This window comes from Lampris incognitus, chromosome 21 (genome assembly GCF_029633865.1).
Source record: "Lampris incognitus isolate fLamInc1 chromosome 21, fLamInc1.hap2, whole genome shotgun sequence".
Taxonomy (NCBI): Eukaryota; Metazoa; Chordata; class Actinopteri; order Lampriformes; family Lampridae; genus Lampris; species Lampris incognitus.
Genome location: NC_079231.1, coordinates 17,737,309 through 17,755,399, shown reverse-complemented (window position 1 = coordinate 17,755,399; position 18,091 = coordinate 17,737,309). Strand labels below are relative to the sequence as shown.

Genomic DNA, 18,091 nt, shown 5'->3' with positions numbered 1-18,091 from the left:
TGTTTGTGCATACCGTTACAAAGATAATTTGTAATTGCAGTGACATGTGTCCTTTGAGCCCAGGTGACCATATAAAATGGATAAAATCATGAACCAGTTCAAAACTGCTCAGATTTGATCTGCATAACTCACATTAATTACAATACAAGGGATCTGTGATGTCAGCCTGCTGCACAGTGAGTGTTTGGCTCGGTTCAATTACTGCTAGCACTCAACTGCAGCTAGTTCAGATTCACTGGGTGCAAAATCAGGTCCTAATTCAAACCCAATATACGCTTCAAACAGAGCCAGGTACAAATAGCAACAAAACAAATGTTCCTTTTCCACTACATGGTACCATCTCGACTCGACTCGTCCTTTTTTCATTTTCCATTACAGTACCGGCATTTTGGTAACTGTTACCACTTTTCTGGTACCACCTTTGTCGAGGTTCCAAAAAAACTGGAGCGGGTACACTGAGGCGGGTACTGTTACAGTAATGGAAACGACACAGAAGCGAGTCGAGTCGAGTCGGTACCATGTATAGTGGAAAAGGGGCTTAAGTGCTTCATACCAGTCCCCCAATATGAATACTAATATGAATGTTCACTTTGAGCATCAACTACACAAATCTAGCTTGAGTGATTGTTTGCGCTCTCTTCTTACTGCACATCTTCCTGTAATGAGGTTAGTATTGATTTGCTTACTACATTTAATGAATAAAAAATAAACCCACTAAATTATTAGTTGCTGTTTTACTTAAAATAGCCCACTGTCAATTGTTAAGTTTTATGGTATGGTGTAAAAAAAAAAAAGGCCTATGAAGTATTCTTGTTATCCCATCCGGACCTTACAGGCTTTTACTTCCTTCAGTTTTCTAAAGCAGGAAAAGAGCTTGTGCGATTCGGATGGCATCACAATGTGAATGTGTGTGTTTCCCTGCTATGCCACCGAGTGTGGGCAGTGGGCAGCCCGGTGAGCAGGTACAGAAAGGTGGGCGGGGGGGGGCAGTTCTGTGCTCTCACCATGGCTGCGGCTGCGGCAGCGGCCTGTGCGGCTACTGCCGTCTGGTTGGCCTGGTGCTGGGCAGCCTTGATCTTGGCCTGCAGGTGGGCCGGGGGGTGGAAATACTTGCACTTCTCCCGGGAGCAGCGGCTCTTGATGTAGTCCATACAGACGGTGACCGTGTTGTCGCTGGTGTCTATCATGGGGCTGTCGCTGGGGTGGGCGAAGCGGCAGTCTGTCTCCCCACGTGCGCAGTTGCCACGCTGGAACTCGCGGCAAACCTGAGATGGTGAGAGAGCGTGATGCAGGGAGAGGCAGATGGACACAGACACGTAACGTCAACTGCGAGTGCTAGGCTAACCGTGACAGCTTACATATCAGGTCCTCGTCAGCGTCACTTTATTTTACAACTACAGCAGATCCCAAAACTCTCTCGATGTCTCGCAGTAAAATTGTGAGCTAACAAGGTTGGTATGAACTTTATGGTAAACTTAGATGCACGTGTTCCCACCCAACGATGCCTTCTGTCGCCACATCACCAAAATAACCATGTGCATTAAACCCGTGTTACTCTAGACTCTCAACCAGTTGATGTGCTCATCTGTTTCAAGTCATGGGTGCAATCACAGGAGGACCCGTTCGTCACACGCAACACGGGACTGAGATGTAATCACACGTAGATAGACGCACACGTGCGCATACACTCGCGGCTACAATGCATCCAAGTACACAAAACAAGGGCACACACACACAAATTTAAATTCACTTTGTGTGGGAGTGTGTTGTTGTCTCAGAGGGATGCTGTTTCATTAGAGTCAACTTGTTTCAGTTGCTAAGTGATAGCGCTCCTGCAGAAAAACACACGCAGACACACGCCTACACATCACCTTCAGGACTTGGGTAGATTATTATTTATCTTGATACATGTAACGGGGAGAAAAATACCCCTTCCCTTCGCACAGAGTTTCACAACTACACAGTCGCTCTCACTCAGAGAAGACCCTGTTCGCCACAGGGCCAGATGGTAATGAGACGAACTCGTGTTTCACCGCCATTCTACTCTACCACACTCTCTAGCTGAATGTATACATGTATATACCAAAACAGCAGCGCTGAGATAACTAACTAAATACTCAATGTCCGCAGGTCTGATTCACAACACGTCTTATTATGCTTATGATAAGAAATAAAAGGCTTTAGACCCAGCTGAGAAACCACAACTGATAAATTCCAACTTCTCCCCAATTGTATCCAGCCAGTTACCCCACTCTTCCGAGCCAGCCTGGTCGCTGCTCCACCCCCTCTGCCAATCCAGGGAGGGCTGCAGACCACCACACGCCTCCTCCGATACATGTGGAGTCACCAGCCGCTTCTTTTCACCTGACAATGAGGAGTTTCGCCAGGGGGACATAGTACGTGGTAGGATCACGCTATTCCCTCCACTTCCCCGAACAGGTGGCCCGACCGACCAGCTTCGCACTGGCTTCGCACCCACAGACACAGCCAATTGTGTCTGTAGGGACACCTGACCAAGCCGGAGGTAACACGAGGATTTGAATCAGCGATGCCCGTGTTAGTAGACAACGGAAATAGACTGCTACGCTACCTGGTTGGCTTGGAAGAGTGGGGCAATTGGCTGGATACAATTGGGGAGAAAAAGGGTGAAAAGTCAAAAAAAAAAAAAAGAAAAGAAAACCCAGAACTATCCATTCAGGTCATGAGGCAGGTTACGCAACAGAGGGCTCTATTTTTGTGAAACTGGGTGCAAGTGTGGTGCACTAGCGTACTTGGGTGTGTCCAGTACATTTTTGGTAATTTTGGTGACAGCGTCACCCAACCCATCTCAGCACAGCCATGAAGATACCAAACAGATGCAGCCGAGAAAAATTCGCTTGGCGCCTGAGAAAACTGTGTTTGCATCTCCGCCAGCCTTCCACCAACACCAAAATATACTGGCGAGAGTTTCATCACAGCAATATAACTCATCAAAAATGCATTTCAGCTTTGCTTATAACTCCCTCAAAGAATTGCTGGCCGTAATTACAGCTGCTGGTTGCCATACCAAATGTTCCGGTACCTTGGGAGCTAGTTAGTGATCTTTCTTGCCTTTTGCAATGTTTAATTCTGATGTATATGCACTATGTTGAAGAAACTGTTTGAGTGATGCACACAAATATTGATAACTGTTGTATAAAAAGCCATTGGATGTTATTTCATGTGGTGATTATTGTTACTTTGGTGCCGATGATTACGCTTGACTACATCTTACCACTAATTCATTACCATTGGACCATAAAGAACACAATGTCAGGTTTAATGGCATTGATTCACTGCGACCTAAAATGGACTGCTAGCTATGATTGGCCACTGAGGTCAAAGGGTCTGTGAGAAGAGCCGTGATTGGGTGGGTCACCTCCAGCTTGTCGGTGCGCAGCAGCTTCTGACTGGAGGAGGAGCTGGCAGTTACAGAGACGGGCGGGCTGCCGGGTACGATGACGGGTGCGCTAGGCAGGATGTCGGTGGGCACCAGGCCCATGCTGTGGGACATGGGAGTCAAGTAGGGCGTGTAGCTCAATCCTGCGCTGGAGCCAAGGCCCTGGCTGACTGGGAATGTCTGCTGTAGATACAAACAAAGAGAGCGTTATTGTGCCGTTAGTAGCTTTCACAATGTTATTGCTGTGCCGTCTAAGTTACGGCTACGCCACATTAATATTTGGCCAATGAGTGTCCTTGAAGAATCAATTTATTAGATCACTTCCTGTTTCTATCAGTTTTTTTTCTTTCTTTTTTTTGTCTTTTGCCAGGCCGCCATTGTAAATAAGAATTTGTTCTTAATGACAACCTGGTTAAATAAAGGTTAAATAAAATAAAAATAAAAGGTTTCTTTTGGCATGTTCTTTTGTTCTGTCAAACAAATTAGATTTGAAAGTTGATGCAAAATGTTGCCCCCTATTTCGCTGATTAGAGTGGTGTGTGTGCGCGTGTGTGTGTGTGTGTGTGTGTGAATAAAAGGGTAAGGTAAGGATGGCGTGATGGATGGAGGGAGGGGCACTGCATGTGGTGGCTGAAAAAGCAGAAACAGGCAAGGGGGGGTGGAGAGCAGGGACAGACGGTGATAGAGCAGACAGAAAGATGGATGATCAAAAGAGGAGAGATGGGGCAAAAAGAGCAGAGGGGACAGAAAGAGTAGAGGAGAGATGGGTCAGAAACAGGAAGGATGGGGGAGAAAGAGGAGAGGAGAGATGGGGCAGAAAGAGGAGAGATGGGACAGAAAGAGGAGATGGGGCGGAAAGATGAATCAAGAGACATAGGTGGATGAAGATGGGGAGCGAGCTATGAGATGGGAGTGACACACTGTGCTGTCCACTATAATCATCACCTTCAACTATTAACCACCAGGCAGCTCCACTGAAGCAATTAAGAGTGAAGTGCCTTGCTCAACGGCCCTTGATAAAAGTTGTGGTGAAAAGGGTGGCATGGGACTCATTCGTGTGAAGAATTGCACAACAGGCAAAATGGACAGTGTCCGAATGGAAACAACAAGAAAATAACAGCAGGAACATAAACCTGTTTCAACATAACAATCTTCATAAGCAGGCTACATTTACATAACAACTACTCAAGAGTCACTACCGGCACGATGAATAGGCAGCACATCGTGATACCCTGGGTATACTTAAAAAGCGGATGTAAAATCTGATGTCATGTACATTAATAGAAACTATTCAAACTTTTTTTTAGTGTTACACAACAACAGAACGGCATAGGTATTATTTTTTTCCTGGTGAGTCACTCTGCTCTGTAATAATTGTTATGGTGGCGAGCCCACTAACCACGGGTTGCATGGTGGTGCCCGGAATCATGAATTGCATCTGTTGAGCCAACATGGCCGCTGCCGTCTTCTGTTGAATCAGATTGTTTCGTCCGTTGATCTCCAGCTGGGTCTTCAGGTGAGCTGGTGGGTGGAGATATTTGCAGTTCTCTCGCGTGCATCGGCCCTGGGATGAAAAGGGGAACCGACAAGGGGGGTGAAGGTAGAGTGGGGCAGAGAGAGAGAGAGTGAGAGCGTGAGAGAGAGAGAGAGAGAGAAAGAGAGAGAGAAACTAATTAATAGTCTCGTTTGAAAACTTGCAAGTCTGATCAACAGAATGTAGTTGGGAGGAGATGTTGTAGTCAAATAAGCAGAGCTATGTTTTGATAATGAACATGAGCATGAATAGGCTCCCGCTGCCCGAGGCCGGGCCAGATATCTAGGGTACGCATACTGACTGTGACGCAAAAACACTGACTGCTCGAGGGCAGCATGCATATTCATACTTTGAGAGTGCGTAGAGCTTAGAAAATATTCGATCTACACATTGAGGAGTTTCAGCGCTGACCTGGTGGGGCTAGCAGGCTGCTAACAAGCCCAGGGCTCTGATCAGAGACATCTATGTGAAAGACAAACCAGGGGCTCTGACGTCAGCGCGTTTCGTTGGCTTTAGCACCTACTTTACAGCAAAAGTCTCATTTAAGCCTAAGGAGACAGGGGCCTTGGCCGATCGTTTGCCGTCGAACTGAGCCCCCTCCGCTTTACGATGCGCAGGTCCTCCAGTTATCAATATGGGGATGCAAATGCGGGGGAAGCAGGGTCAGGCTCACCGAGCGGCTCGTATACAGAGGCAATTACACCGCCAGCCCAGAGGCTGATGGTAAACACACAATAATCCAATATGGATTTCTCCTAGACAGCACATATTGGGTGGGGGTGGGAGGAGGAGGAGGGGGAGAAGAAATGATGGGAGTTAGAGGTCAGAAGGGAGACACTGAGAGGAGTGGAGGAGGAGAGGGATGGAGACAGAGCGGAGTGAAAACGAGGGGAGGATGACAGCGGTGGTGGAGAGGAGTGCTGGAGGAGGGGGGGGCTGTGTTTGCCCTTTCCAAACACCTCTGGCCCCCATGGCGGGTACTGGGAAGCGCAAAGGGACGGCAGCCAGTGCCACAGCATGGTGGCCTGATTACTGATGTGTCATTTCCCCATGTCACATGAGGAAGTAGGACACAGCTGCTCAGTGATGGGGCTTGATGGAGTACATTTACTTATGCAGTGCACTCGAATACCATTTCAATGATTTTATTTTTTATTTTCCTAAGTACCGATTTGTGGTACTGAAGTAGGCTGACCATCTGAAAACAGGTCTCCAGCCTGATCCTGATGTCCTCTTACTGGTCATTTTTAGAATATGGGCACCAATGTGAGCAGCAGGGTGGATATGTGGACCAGCAATAGATCAGATTTGACAGGGAAGTCAGGGCCCCCAGCAGGGGGTGTAGCAAGTAGAAGTAGCACCTGTTGACATGAAGAGGTCCTGTGTGGGCGTTCAACAGCCCCGCTGAAGTGTCCTGGAGCAAACCACTGAAAGCCAAGCCGTTCTTCCCTTCCTGATTCCCTTCTGTTCTGTAGCTGACCCTGGGACTTTGCTCCCTGTACTGGGGGCTGCACTACAAACATGAAATCCTCCTCAGACAGTTACACTACCATCATCATCAGTAGTAGTAGTACTAGTCGTAGAAGCAGTAGCACTACTGCTCTTATCATAATACTAATGGAGTGCATCCCAATAAGCATGATATCAATGGGTAAGTGTTCTCACTTTTAAAATACCTTGGCAACATTTGCACTCCAGTTATTATCCTTGTCTTGTGCTAGGAAATTCTTGTATGAGTGCAGTCAAACAGAGCAGGTCCTTTAATGAAGAAGCGGCATGAGGTGTAAGCCCAGAGTAAATTAACCACGTAAGCCATGGATCATCAAGTCTTATCAAAGGACGAAGACAATGAAAGCTAGCTTTTCTCTTCTTCATGACTGCTATTAATGAAACCCTACAGAGAGTATCAAACAGGGCTCCCTGGAAGAAGAGATCTTGTATCTCAATGGGACCTTCCTGGCTACCCATCCATTATCCAAACCGCTAATCCTGCTCTCAGGGTCGCAGGGATGCTGGAGCCTATCCCAGCAGTCACTGGGCGGCAGGCGGGGAGACTCCCTGGACAGGCCGCCTGGACAGGCCGCCAGGCCATCACAGGCCTTCCTGGCTAAATAAAAACACAGTACAAGTACCTGAGTTGAAGCAGCACGTTTTGCCCAGAGAGTTAAAACCCGATACTGGCTATTTATATCTAACAGAGATATTAGATCAGTTTTATTTTTGTTTTTTTCTCACAAAACCTCTATCATATAGCTTTATTGTCATCAAATATCGATTTCAGGTCAGTCGACCCCCGGGTTGTGGTTTTGCACCGTCAACCTTTGTTACAGGCACTGTTTGATGCGTGTGTGTGTATATATATATACACACACACACATACACACACACACACACACACACATATACATACATATGTACATACATACATATGTATGTATGTATGTATATTTTAGTTTAGTTTAGGTTAATCTATACCGTCGTATAAACTGTACTACAAATGTAGGGAATACATCATAATTTGCAAACAGTGTAGTTACTGATCTTGACTACCTATCTACGTAGCCTCATACAACTGATTAGCTATGTAGTTACAATAAAACAATATGTTCGTTAACTGAGTCTAAAAGTTGCTAAGGTGCAAAATCTGGACTATCTCACACACACACACACACACGGTGTGTGAGCCATGGGTAGTCCTCCTCCTTCACTCACTCACACACTAATTCACACCCTCCCCCACACACACCCGCCCTGCAACAACACAAGCAACGAGCATGTAAGCGTCCCGGCCACCCACAAAACGACTGCAACGGCAGGCGCACACGCGCAAACACACGCGGGCAAACAGACACCGCACGCTCAGTAAGCTCTGTTTAGCCGAGTCAATGGAACCATGTTGGGGAGAGGCCTTACAGCCAAAAACCTTAGGGGTGTCAAAGCTAATCGGGTCTTTTTTCACTAATACTATGATGGCCAATACCTTACTGTGTTTGCGTGTGTGTGTGTGTGTGTGTGTGTGTGTGTGTCAGTGTGAGAGAGAGATTGACAGCATGAGAAAATATGTGTGTGGGTGCAACTGTTGGTGTGTATGTGTGTGTGTGTGTGTGTGTGTGTGTGTGTGTGTGTGTGTGTGTGTGTGTGTGTGTGTATGTATGTGTATATATGTGTGTGAGTGAGAGATAGTGAGAAAAAATTCGTGGGAGGGCGCAACTGTGTGTGTGCGCGTGAGTAAGTGAGTGGGTAAGAGAGAGTGGCAGAGAGAGAGAGAGAGAGAGAGAGAGAGAGAGAGAGAGAGAGAGAGAGAGAGAGAGAGAGAGAGAGAGAGAGAGAGAGAGAGAGAGAGAGAGAGAGAGAGAGAGAGAGAGAGAGAGAGAGAGAGAGAGAGAGAGAGAGAGAGAGAGAGAGAGAGAGAGAGAGAGAGAGAGAGACTCAGGGCTCTGGACTTTGTCCCAAACTGAGACTGAGCCCTGCACGGTAGCACCGCATCACCATCGCACCCTGGAGAGATCACAGACTCTCTTACGCCCTCTCTCTCACACAAAAACATACACACACACACACACACCCATCAAAGATATGGTAACAATGCGTGCGTATGTGTGTATACCTGGCACAAAAGTGAGACAACTTCCCCTTTGACTCTCTGTCCCCTTAATGTGACTGATATGTGCTCCTCTCAACGACGCGCTCCATCACTACTCCCCATACCAGGTGGTGAGGTAAAGTGGTGGTTAAAGATATTCAGGCAGAGCGCCGTCGCTCTAAGTACGAGCCTAGGACCCATAAAAATGTCTCTCCTCATCGTGTCAAACGCACTTCGTTTGCGGCGTTGATTGGTCATCGTGTGACTTATGGCTGGCTTGTCTTCCTGTTCAGCAGAGAAGTTTGACATGGAGAAGCAGTCTTACATCAGATTAATGCAGGGAGGAGTGAGTTAGGAATGGGTTTCTCACGCACATTTTAAAAAAATGTCTTAAAGTATATGAAATCATATGGGGGAGTTTGATCGTTTGACTGTGAACAAGTTATGGATTTGATCATGATCGGATTTTGCACATTTTTTTATTCTGATATACTCTGTTGCTCGCCATAGGGAAACGTTGCTCTGCGTTTAACCCATCCTAGCTGTGTAGCTAGGAGCAGTGGGCAGCCTCCGTGCAGCGCCTGGGGACCAACTCCAGTTCGTCTTGCCCTGCCTCGGTCAGGGACACAGACGGAGTATCAACCCTAACATGCATGTCTTTTTGATGGTGGGGGAAACCGGAGCACCCGGAGGAAACCCACCGCAGACACGGGGAGAACATGCAAACTCCACACAGAGGACAACCCCCTTGGTTGGACAACCCTGGGGCTCGAACCCAGGACCTTCTTGCTGTGAGGCGACAGCGCTAACCACTGCGCCACCCAGTTTTCTGAGAGAAGCACTTAGAATATTAACATCATTTAAATGACAGACATCGATCATAGCCTACAATGATCTGAGAACCAGTCTGAGCTCGACCAACTGCTCCCCCTTCCTGTCTGTACTAGTCTCTGACAGAGACCCCTCACAAAATGTCTGATTTCTGAGCATTTTTCAAAGATGGGAAAAGGCCGGAGCACGGCTGACACCGACCGGGTGGGATGTGACTCTTAAATGTACACATACATAAACACAGGAGATATGCCAATCACCCAGACCTGGACTGAGGTAGTGTGTGCTGCCAGAAAGACAAAACACACAGGCCTATGCAACCCCCCCCCTTTTCTCCCTAATTGTACCTGGCCAATCATCCCTGCTCTCCGAGCCATCCTGGTCACTGCTCCACCCCCTCTGCCGCTGCGGGGAGGGCTGCGGACTACCACATACCTCCTCCGATACACGTAGAGTCGCCAGCCGTTTCTTATCACCCGACAGTGAGGAGTTTCGCCAGGGGGATGTAGCACATGGGAGGATCACACTATTCCCCTCAGACCAACCAGAGGAGGCACTAGTGCAGTGACCAGGACACATATCTACATCCGGGTTCCGACCCCCAGACATGGCCAATGATGTCTGTAGAGACACCTGACCAAGCCAGAGGTAACGCGGGGATTCGAACCGGCGATCCCCGTGTTGGTAGGCAACGGAATAGACCGCTACGCTACCCGGACGCCCCTATGCATTTTTACATTCAAACCTTACAGAATACACACAGAGGCACACAAAAATACACTCGTTCATAAAATCCGTTACTATGAGAGCAAGGAACGTCAGCTCGAACCCGGCTACCCACATGACTTTCCTGTTAGAGGTTTTAATAAAACGCGACGGCCCCACCTTAGACAGGGTGTCGGTAATTGCGTTGGACCATTTTTATTATCCGTTTGAGCGTGCTGTTAATAATAATGATCAAGAACAGAGAACAGAGGCTCCTGGTGGTAACTTGGCTGACATTTATAAAAGCCTTCTCCCTGAGACAATTATGTGTTCTCTTCACACAGGGTGAGGTAAGGACCGGCGCTGCGGGGCTGTGTCGCAGATGGAAAAAAAAAAGAAAAGGGGAGGAGGGGGGGTTGCTTGTGGCGCTTTAAGCTGGGGCGCTGGGGGATGGGGGTGCACCTGACGCGACAATGACGATGCTAGCCAGCGGCCATGTGACTGATAACGGTGACGCAACCATCGTCTGGTGTCAGACCCTTTCCCTCTGCGAGGGGGAGATGGGTGCAGGCGTGCACATCTGCAGATGGAGAGAAAGGTGGACACACACTTAACACGCGCACACACACACACACACACACACACGCGCGCGCGGTGCAGTGTGCCGCCTGTCTGAGCCACCCACTCGGAGGAGAGCAGAAATCCATTCATTGCGGGCATCGCCTCCGAGCAGCCGTTTATGAAAAGGAGCTTTGAAAGCCCCGAGGCACCTCTGTGACTCATGCGCCAGCCGCCGGTGTGTAGCCATAGCTACACAGATAAATTATACCTCTCAGCTGTGTCGTTCACATGGCAGCCTCTCATTGTGGGCCAGACTACTGCCCCCTACCAGCATCGGATGCCGCGATCCATGCACGGATATGCTAATAACGGCTGTAACGCCGATTGGATAATTATCTCTCTGCTCCCCGTTGAAGAACGAGTGACAATGGAGGTAGATATCAGTGATAAATCACCGGCTCGCCTTTAAATAGCCCCCCTATCGGGGGATCTTTAAGTGGCAGACATGACCGTCGGAACATCTTCTTGATATCCCGCAGGGGCGTCGCGTCACAAAAAGCCGTCTATTGTTCGTCCGGTTCCCGTACAGTAATAGTGTCAGTAGAAACGTGTTCTCCATTAGATCTGATCCCCCGGGGGGACGGGGATGAACGCTGCTAATTTCATAAACAGATTAGGATTATGCCCATTTAACCCATTAAGGCTCGCTCACTCCTCACACTCCTCAGTAATTAGAGCTCACTGATTGCTCGGTGGCTCCCAATTTGGCAAGCCTTCCGCTTTGCCATTATTTCCGCGTGAAGCCGTTGTCTTTCACCAACGGTCCGTACGATGTTTAGATGCGAGTCAGGGCCAAATCCCGGCAACCTTGAAACTTTAATGCCTCTCAACCCCGTCTTCACGCAGGGCGCTGAAACAAGGTAGCTAAATTAATTCCCCCCCTCTTATCCACTTATCATGGTCCGAATCAGACACGGGGACACAGCACTTCCTCAACAAAGCCCTTGGCAAGGAGAGCGAGAAAGAGAGAGAGATAGAGAGAGAGAGTGCAAAAAACCTTAGTTAACACAGTGGTATGAGAACAAAAAAACACAAAAAAAGCCCATTAACACAACATGACCATGACTGTACTCCAACACTCAACACAGGCTTGTGACACCAGCAGAGTAGGCTACAGTTTAATAAGTGGCACACATTTTAAAATTGTCCTTGAATAACATTAGTTTCATCTTTTCGTCAACATCGGTTTTTTTCTTCCCGCTAGCTCATCACAACCCACTGGAATTCTCACCTATCTGCCCACGCCCACCATCAGCAGACAAAACTGAACCAATTAACAAGTCCGTGAGACGAATAGGCGAACAGAGGGACTCAGTTGCATCGCTAGAGAGTCGGTTTCGCCCAGCAAGTGCCCAAGTGGTATATGTGTGTGTGTGTGTGTGTGTGTGTGTGTGTGTATGCGGCACGAGCATTAAAAGGGCCCTTGCTCGGGCCTTATTCCTTCCCCTCCTCATCGGTGGTGAGAAACCCTCTCGTCGACCCCCCCACCTCCTCAATCAGCCAAGGCTGAATGGCCGGAGTGATGACTGTGGCGTGTCTGTGGGTGGCACGGACACAGAGAGCCACTCATCCACCGCTGCGGCAGAATAGCGCTTCAGTTGTGCCCCCCCCAATTCGGCACTGTAACATTTGCATTTTGCTCTCAATGGAGTCTCTATCCTCTGCCCTGCCATAGACAGAGAGAGACTGCCTATAGGCTGCAGGCGACAGAAGTGCAATAAACGATTGGAAACGCGCCTTTATATCATGCCCCAGTGGTTCCAATTGCCTTTAATGGGAAGGCTAGCCGGCTCTCTTCCAGGATGGCTGGACTCAAAATGAACTATTGCTTTTCTACGCTAACACTTCACTTTTTGAGCAACAATGTTAAGGAATCAACGTCATAGCATTTGTGTGTGTGTGTGTGTGTGTGTCTATTAATCCCCCTGTCTTCTGCCTGGGGAGAGGAGCTGTGGGGGCCTGACATGCTTGAGTCCTCATTGTGACTTCCACATGCTGGCACAGCGCTCGGAGGTGTGAGTCGTGGAAGCGGCATTAGCAGTATTGGCAGACTAAAGCCCCAAAAACCCGATACGCAATCATGGGGGAAGAACATGGGGGGAAAAAGTACTACAGATGAATTTTAAAGGAGCAAAGCCCAACACAAATCAGGCATTGACAAATAGGGTTACTAGTTCAAATCCTTTTAATGGCAGGGAAAATTGTGGTGAGATAATTAGATGAGAAGTGTGCTTAACCCCTTCAAGAACTCCCATCAACGTGCCTGCAAAGCAGATCATGACATGGACACATCCTAGGAGTGAAAGAGTGGAAAATAACGACACAGTAAGACTTGAAATAGGGTGGCACGGTGGTGCAGTGGCTGGCGGTTGCCTCACAGCAAGAAGGTCCTGGGTTCGAGCCCCAGGGTAGTCAAACCTTGGGGGTAGTCCCGGGTCGTCCTCTGTGTGGAGTGTGCATGTTCTCCCTGTGTCTGTGTGGGTTTCCTCCCACAGTCCAAAGACATGTAGGTCAGGTGAATCGGTCGTACTAAACTGTCCCTCTATGGGTCGGCCTGTGATGGCCTAGCAGCCTGTCCAGGGTGACTCCCCACCTGCCGTCCAATGACTGCTGGGATAGGCTCCGGCATCCCTGCAACCCTGAGAGCAGGATAAGCAGTTTGGGTAATGGATGGATGGATGGATGAGACTTGAAATGAAGTAGGAGGCTGTAATTTGAGAGCAAAACACCGACACAGCCGACTAGAGTAGGTCGACGTTTCAGTACTTACATTTCTGTCCGGTTTATCCCATCTGGTCTTGGATGTCTACATTATATAGAGAAACTGTGGCTAAGTCCTCTACCACCCTTTATCCGATTGTCCCTTCTCAGCCCAAGTGGAGGAGGGCCACAGTGAGGAACTGACCCTAATTTTTTTGACATGAAGCCTGTGATATGTGTAATCTCCTTACAGCATAGCGAACTAACCCCCCCTGAATCCTCACGGAACAGCTAAGGGGCCCCATGTGGCTCTCTTTCACCCTCTCTCTGTATCTTCCTCTCTCTCTTTCTAGCACTCTCTGTCTTCGATTTGACGTGATGGACGTGCACCACTTCTAACCTGTCATTATTCTCTATGTAATTTGCATTGTTGGGCTACGTCGCTGCAGCTTCTATCGCCCTGCTCGGTGTTCCCCTCTCCATTCATTTGGCTTTGGTAACCCCCATCCCCCAACCCGACATACATACACACACAGCCTGAAATATGGCCCCCCGCAGCTGGACAAGTGTTAACACAGTGAAGGTTCATCATCTGACTCAACACTGTAGTCGCAAATAAAGCACACGTCTGTAGCGTCACTCTCCAAATAAGAGCTGTTTCTGAAGTTTTAAACTAACCTGGGAATGGACCTAGGAGTGAATCAGAATTACTAGGCGCCCCGGTGGCTCACCTGGTAGACCACGCACCACATCAGGCTGAGTCCTTACGGCAGTGGCCTGAGTTCGAATCCAGCCAGGGCCCTTTGCTGCAAGTCATCCCCTGCCTTTCCCGTCTCTCTCTCTACTATCACTATCCAATAAAAGCGGAAAATGCCAAAAAAAATTTTTTACTGCCCCCCCCCACATACCCACACACACCTACAGGTCCCCCCCCCCCTCCATTGCAGCAGTCGAGCTGTTTACCTGACTTCCCTGGTTGAGTGGAAATTAAATACTTCATGTCTTTCTTTTTGCCTTTTTTGCTTCTTTCCTTTTTCCTCCCGTTGCCCCTCTGTCTGTTACTCTGTTTGCCTGCTATACGCCCTCCGACTTGCCCCCGGGGGCACTAATTGCTGGTTAGAAATCAGCCCATCGCTGGCCACGGGGAAACCACTTAAGTGAAAGCCTCCAGCTACGAAAGCCAAACAGGATAGGCACTCCTATGCTCAAACGACCCCCCCCCCCCAAAAAAAAATGGCAGAGCCGCTGACTCCACTGCTGGGTGAAACGGGAAGGTGCTGGATGCACTTGGACAGGGCTTCCCTTCATTCTCAAGCAAGGCGAGCGCTCCCTCTCCCAGATCCTGTTTTGTTTTTGGACTCTAATGGATCCGTTTGAGGTGATGAGGTTCCATCTCTGCAGGAAACACTGGAAACCCATTATGCAACCATATCTAAAGGCTTCCTGCGCACATTTAGGCTGGTAATGGAGAACACGAAACAGCGACTCACAAATCACTTTTGTGTACAGCTGTGGAGACACCCCTCCACCCCTGCTTTCCAACCGTAATCTCCACCATCCTCTGCTCTCCTTTGAGTGGTGCAATGCTCCGTTTGGTGTACGGAGGGTTGATTACAAATTGGCCGGCTAGGCTAGCTATAGGATTGCAGGTTAATTAGCGATTAAATGTGTGACTACAAACAAGATCCGCCCTCAACGCGAAGGAGTGGAGCCAGGTAATTTAGGAACAAAAGGGTGTTTTCTTCTCGTTTTCTCTCGCATCCAACACATATGCACGCACACACACACACACACACACACACACACACACACACACACACACACCAGCGTGTTGCCTCAGCAGTAATTAAGTGCCTTTGTTTCAGCAGAAGTAATCCCACAGATGGAGGAGCAGCATTGTTGCCAACATGCCTGAGATTACAACAGGAGGGAGGGAGGGAGGGAGGGAGAGGTAAATAGAAAGAGAGAAGATGGGCACAGACAGACTCGTCAGTGCTTGAAGAATAATGAGGCAAGAATAGGTGAGGAAAGAGACTGACGATGTTTTTGTTTTTTTCTGCCTTGGTAGTGTTGGCACAAGTGTGCAACAATAGAAACCTATCCCACAGTCCCACAAATCAAACACAACCCTTGTCTATGTGTGCGGCGTGCACCGGAGCATTTCTGGGTTCAACACGTGTCCACGCCACGAGCAAAATCAGCGACTGAACACACCCAGTAAGTTTATAATGACAGACGCGGGTTGAGTTGTTTTCCATTGCTCCCTCATTTCTCAGTGCGGTACAGTCAACTGACCGAATATCTGCACAATTGTTGCTGATCGACTGCAAATCGCATTTGTGCTGCCATCACACAGCACCGGTGCTGCACCTAGGAATTGGTAAATTCCCATTACCATTCATCCCATGTGCTCGCTCGTAGAATTAATTATTATTCTAGCGCGAGCTGTGAACGTGACAAGGCGTTGGCTGCTCCCGGTCTGAATGACGAACCCAAATTTTGAGAAAGAGGGAGAGACAAGAGAAGAGAAGAGAAGAGGGAATCCATCCTTATCACAGTAACCTAAATACCGCTATGCTGAGTATAAGAACTCGGCTTTTTTGAGCGTTTCTGCTAACTGGTTGCAGCGGGCAACGCACAACATGAACCACCCACTTTCATTATCACATCAAACATGATGAAAAAAGAACAGATAACCTCCATGTGATAATATCTTGGAGAGCATTTTGCAGATGACTAACTTAACCTCCCACCTCATGTGTGTGTGTGTGTGTGTGTGTGGGGTCCCCACATTCCCCACACAGGGTAGTCATGAGGCACCTGCAGAGGCCTGAGGCCTCATGTATCAATCGTTACGATGGGCAACTTTGTTCTTCCACACCCATGGAATTTTTTAGCCCTCAAGACTGTCTGGCAGTCAGCAGCAAAGCATGACGGTTATTTGTAATTCCTTCCTCCTAACATTGTCTACCTCTTGCAACGAGCAATCGCCCAGGCCTGCAAAGACATCAGTGTTAGCCAGTCGGTGTCTAAATTCAGGGGTTAGCCAGGCTCTACAACTGGTCTCTGAGACAAACCTCAGGGGCTAAAAAAAAAAACCCCACGGGTGTGTAAGAACACGTTTGCCCACAGTAACGACTGATACACGAGGCCCCCGGTGTCTCCTGGTAATCTGGCCGGTGGTTTGGAGCCCTGCTCCAGTTAATCTGATCATCTGTAACCTGCTGAGACATGAAACCCACCTTTTCAGAGCTCCTCTAATCCATGCACGGACAAACACATGCACATGCTAATACAAGCTCGCACACACGCATGCAACGTACAAACACACACACAAAAACACAAGCACACATGCATGCAACTCTCCTTTGCTCTTTTTTCTCTCTCTCACACACACACACACAAACACACACACACCCAGAGGACAGGGTTAGGATGATACCATCTAAACGTCTGCTGACTGATTATTAGGGGCTGAAAGACTGAGGCGATGGCCTGTTTTTCCACTCGCTGGGATTTCAGCCCTCCGAGAAGTCATTTCAACGGTTTCATGGCTGAAGCGCTGGCGCGGATCGCAAATGCCGGCGATGTGAAGATGCCAAACGGTTTTTTTGGGCACCTCGTGAACCTCTTAACGGGATTAAAGTTGCGCTTACACACTAACACAACTGCCACTTTACTTGTTGACTGCCAGCAACCATTGGGATGATGCTGACGCCCTAGTTTATTTAATGATAAAACGATAACAAACTCACTGCACAAAGCTGGATTCAACAAACAGAATATCTGGGTGTGAATGTGAGTCAGGGTATGAGCTCATTTGCTTTTTCCTGAGTAAAAGGTTGGAAAACACACTTGCATTTAACAAATCACACGATAGACATTGGTAGGGAAAAACGTGAACCCAAGAATTAGAGGATATCAGAGACCCTTGCTTAAATCCCCCCCTCCAGAATCTGTCGATAGCATGTCAGTGCACGGCACACGGACCTGCGTTAAGTCCATAAAACAGATAAAGGAGGATAATGAGATGGGAGTGGAGTGAACAGATCTATTCATCAAAGCTCCTTTCCAACACACTCAGCAGATAGGGCCGAAACATCTCCCAGCACCCCCCCACGCTACACCACTGCACGGCTCTCGGTACTTTTCAGTCTGACTCCATTACAGAGCAACGATTCAGTCACAGCAGCATCACACACACACACAAAAAAAGCATTGGCTTATAGTTACACAGCACTGTCGACAAGTCTCTTAGCGAAGCTGTCGAGCTCTTGTGAGCACACACAAGCAAAGGCTGGGTCCACATGTTTTGATGGTTGAGATGGCGAAGCCTCTGCGGACTCCTGTGGGAATGGAGAGGGCCCGTGGGAGTTTGGAGACAAAACACAGCTCGGAGCTCGTACCGTGCACTCGGGTTTGAGCAAGTAGGTGCTCTTCGGTCAAAGCCGAGAGAGATAAATCCAACAGGGTGGGATGACTCAAAACGCCGTGTGAAGCGGGAAGCCGCCTTTTATCGAAATATCCCCGGGTGCGGGTAGTCAAACACATTGACCACACCGCCCCTTCATCTCATCAACCCCTCCCACCCCCTCTCATCTCTCCATTTCCTCAGCGCCAGGCCAGCCGAAGGTTTTATGGAGCCAATGAGGCCAGTATAGTGGCTAGCTGAAACCAATTCAAAACTGCAAAGCGAACC

The 18,091-nt window shown here is 48.5% G+C and overlaps 1 protein-coding gene across 6 annotated transcripts in view; it reads right to left on the bottom strand.

Annotated features, from left to right (window-relative positions):
• mbnl2 (muscleblind-like splicing regulator 2) overlaps positions 1-18,091 on the bottom strand; it is a 64,894-nt gene that overhangs the window by 17,260 nt on the left and 29,543 nt on the right. For all 6 annotated transcript variants that reach the window (XM_056300921.1, XM_056300918.1, XM_056300920.1 and 3 more), the window contains exons 3-5: positions 4,818-4,982; positions 3,398-3,601; positions 1,005-1,265 (exon numbers count right to left, since the gene is read on the bottom strand). In XM_056300921.1, the coding sequence (XP_056156896.1) occupies positions 1,005-1,265; positions 3,398-3,601; positions 4,818-4,982 (630 nt within the window). The remainder of the gene's footprint in view (positions 1-1,004; positions 1,266-3,397; positions 3,602-4,817; positions 4,983-18,091) is intronic.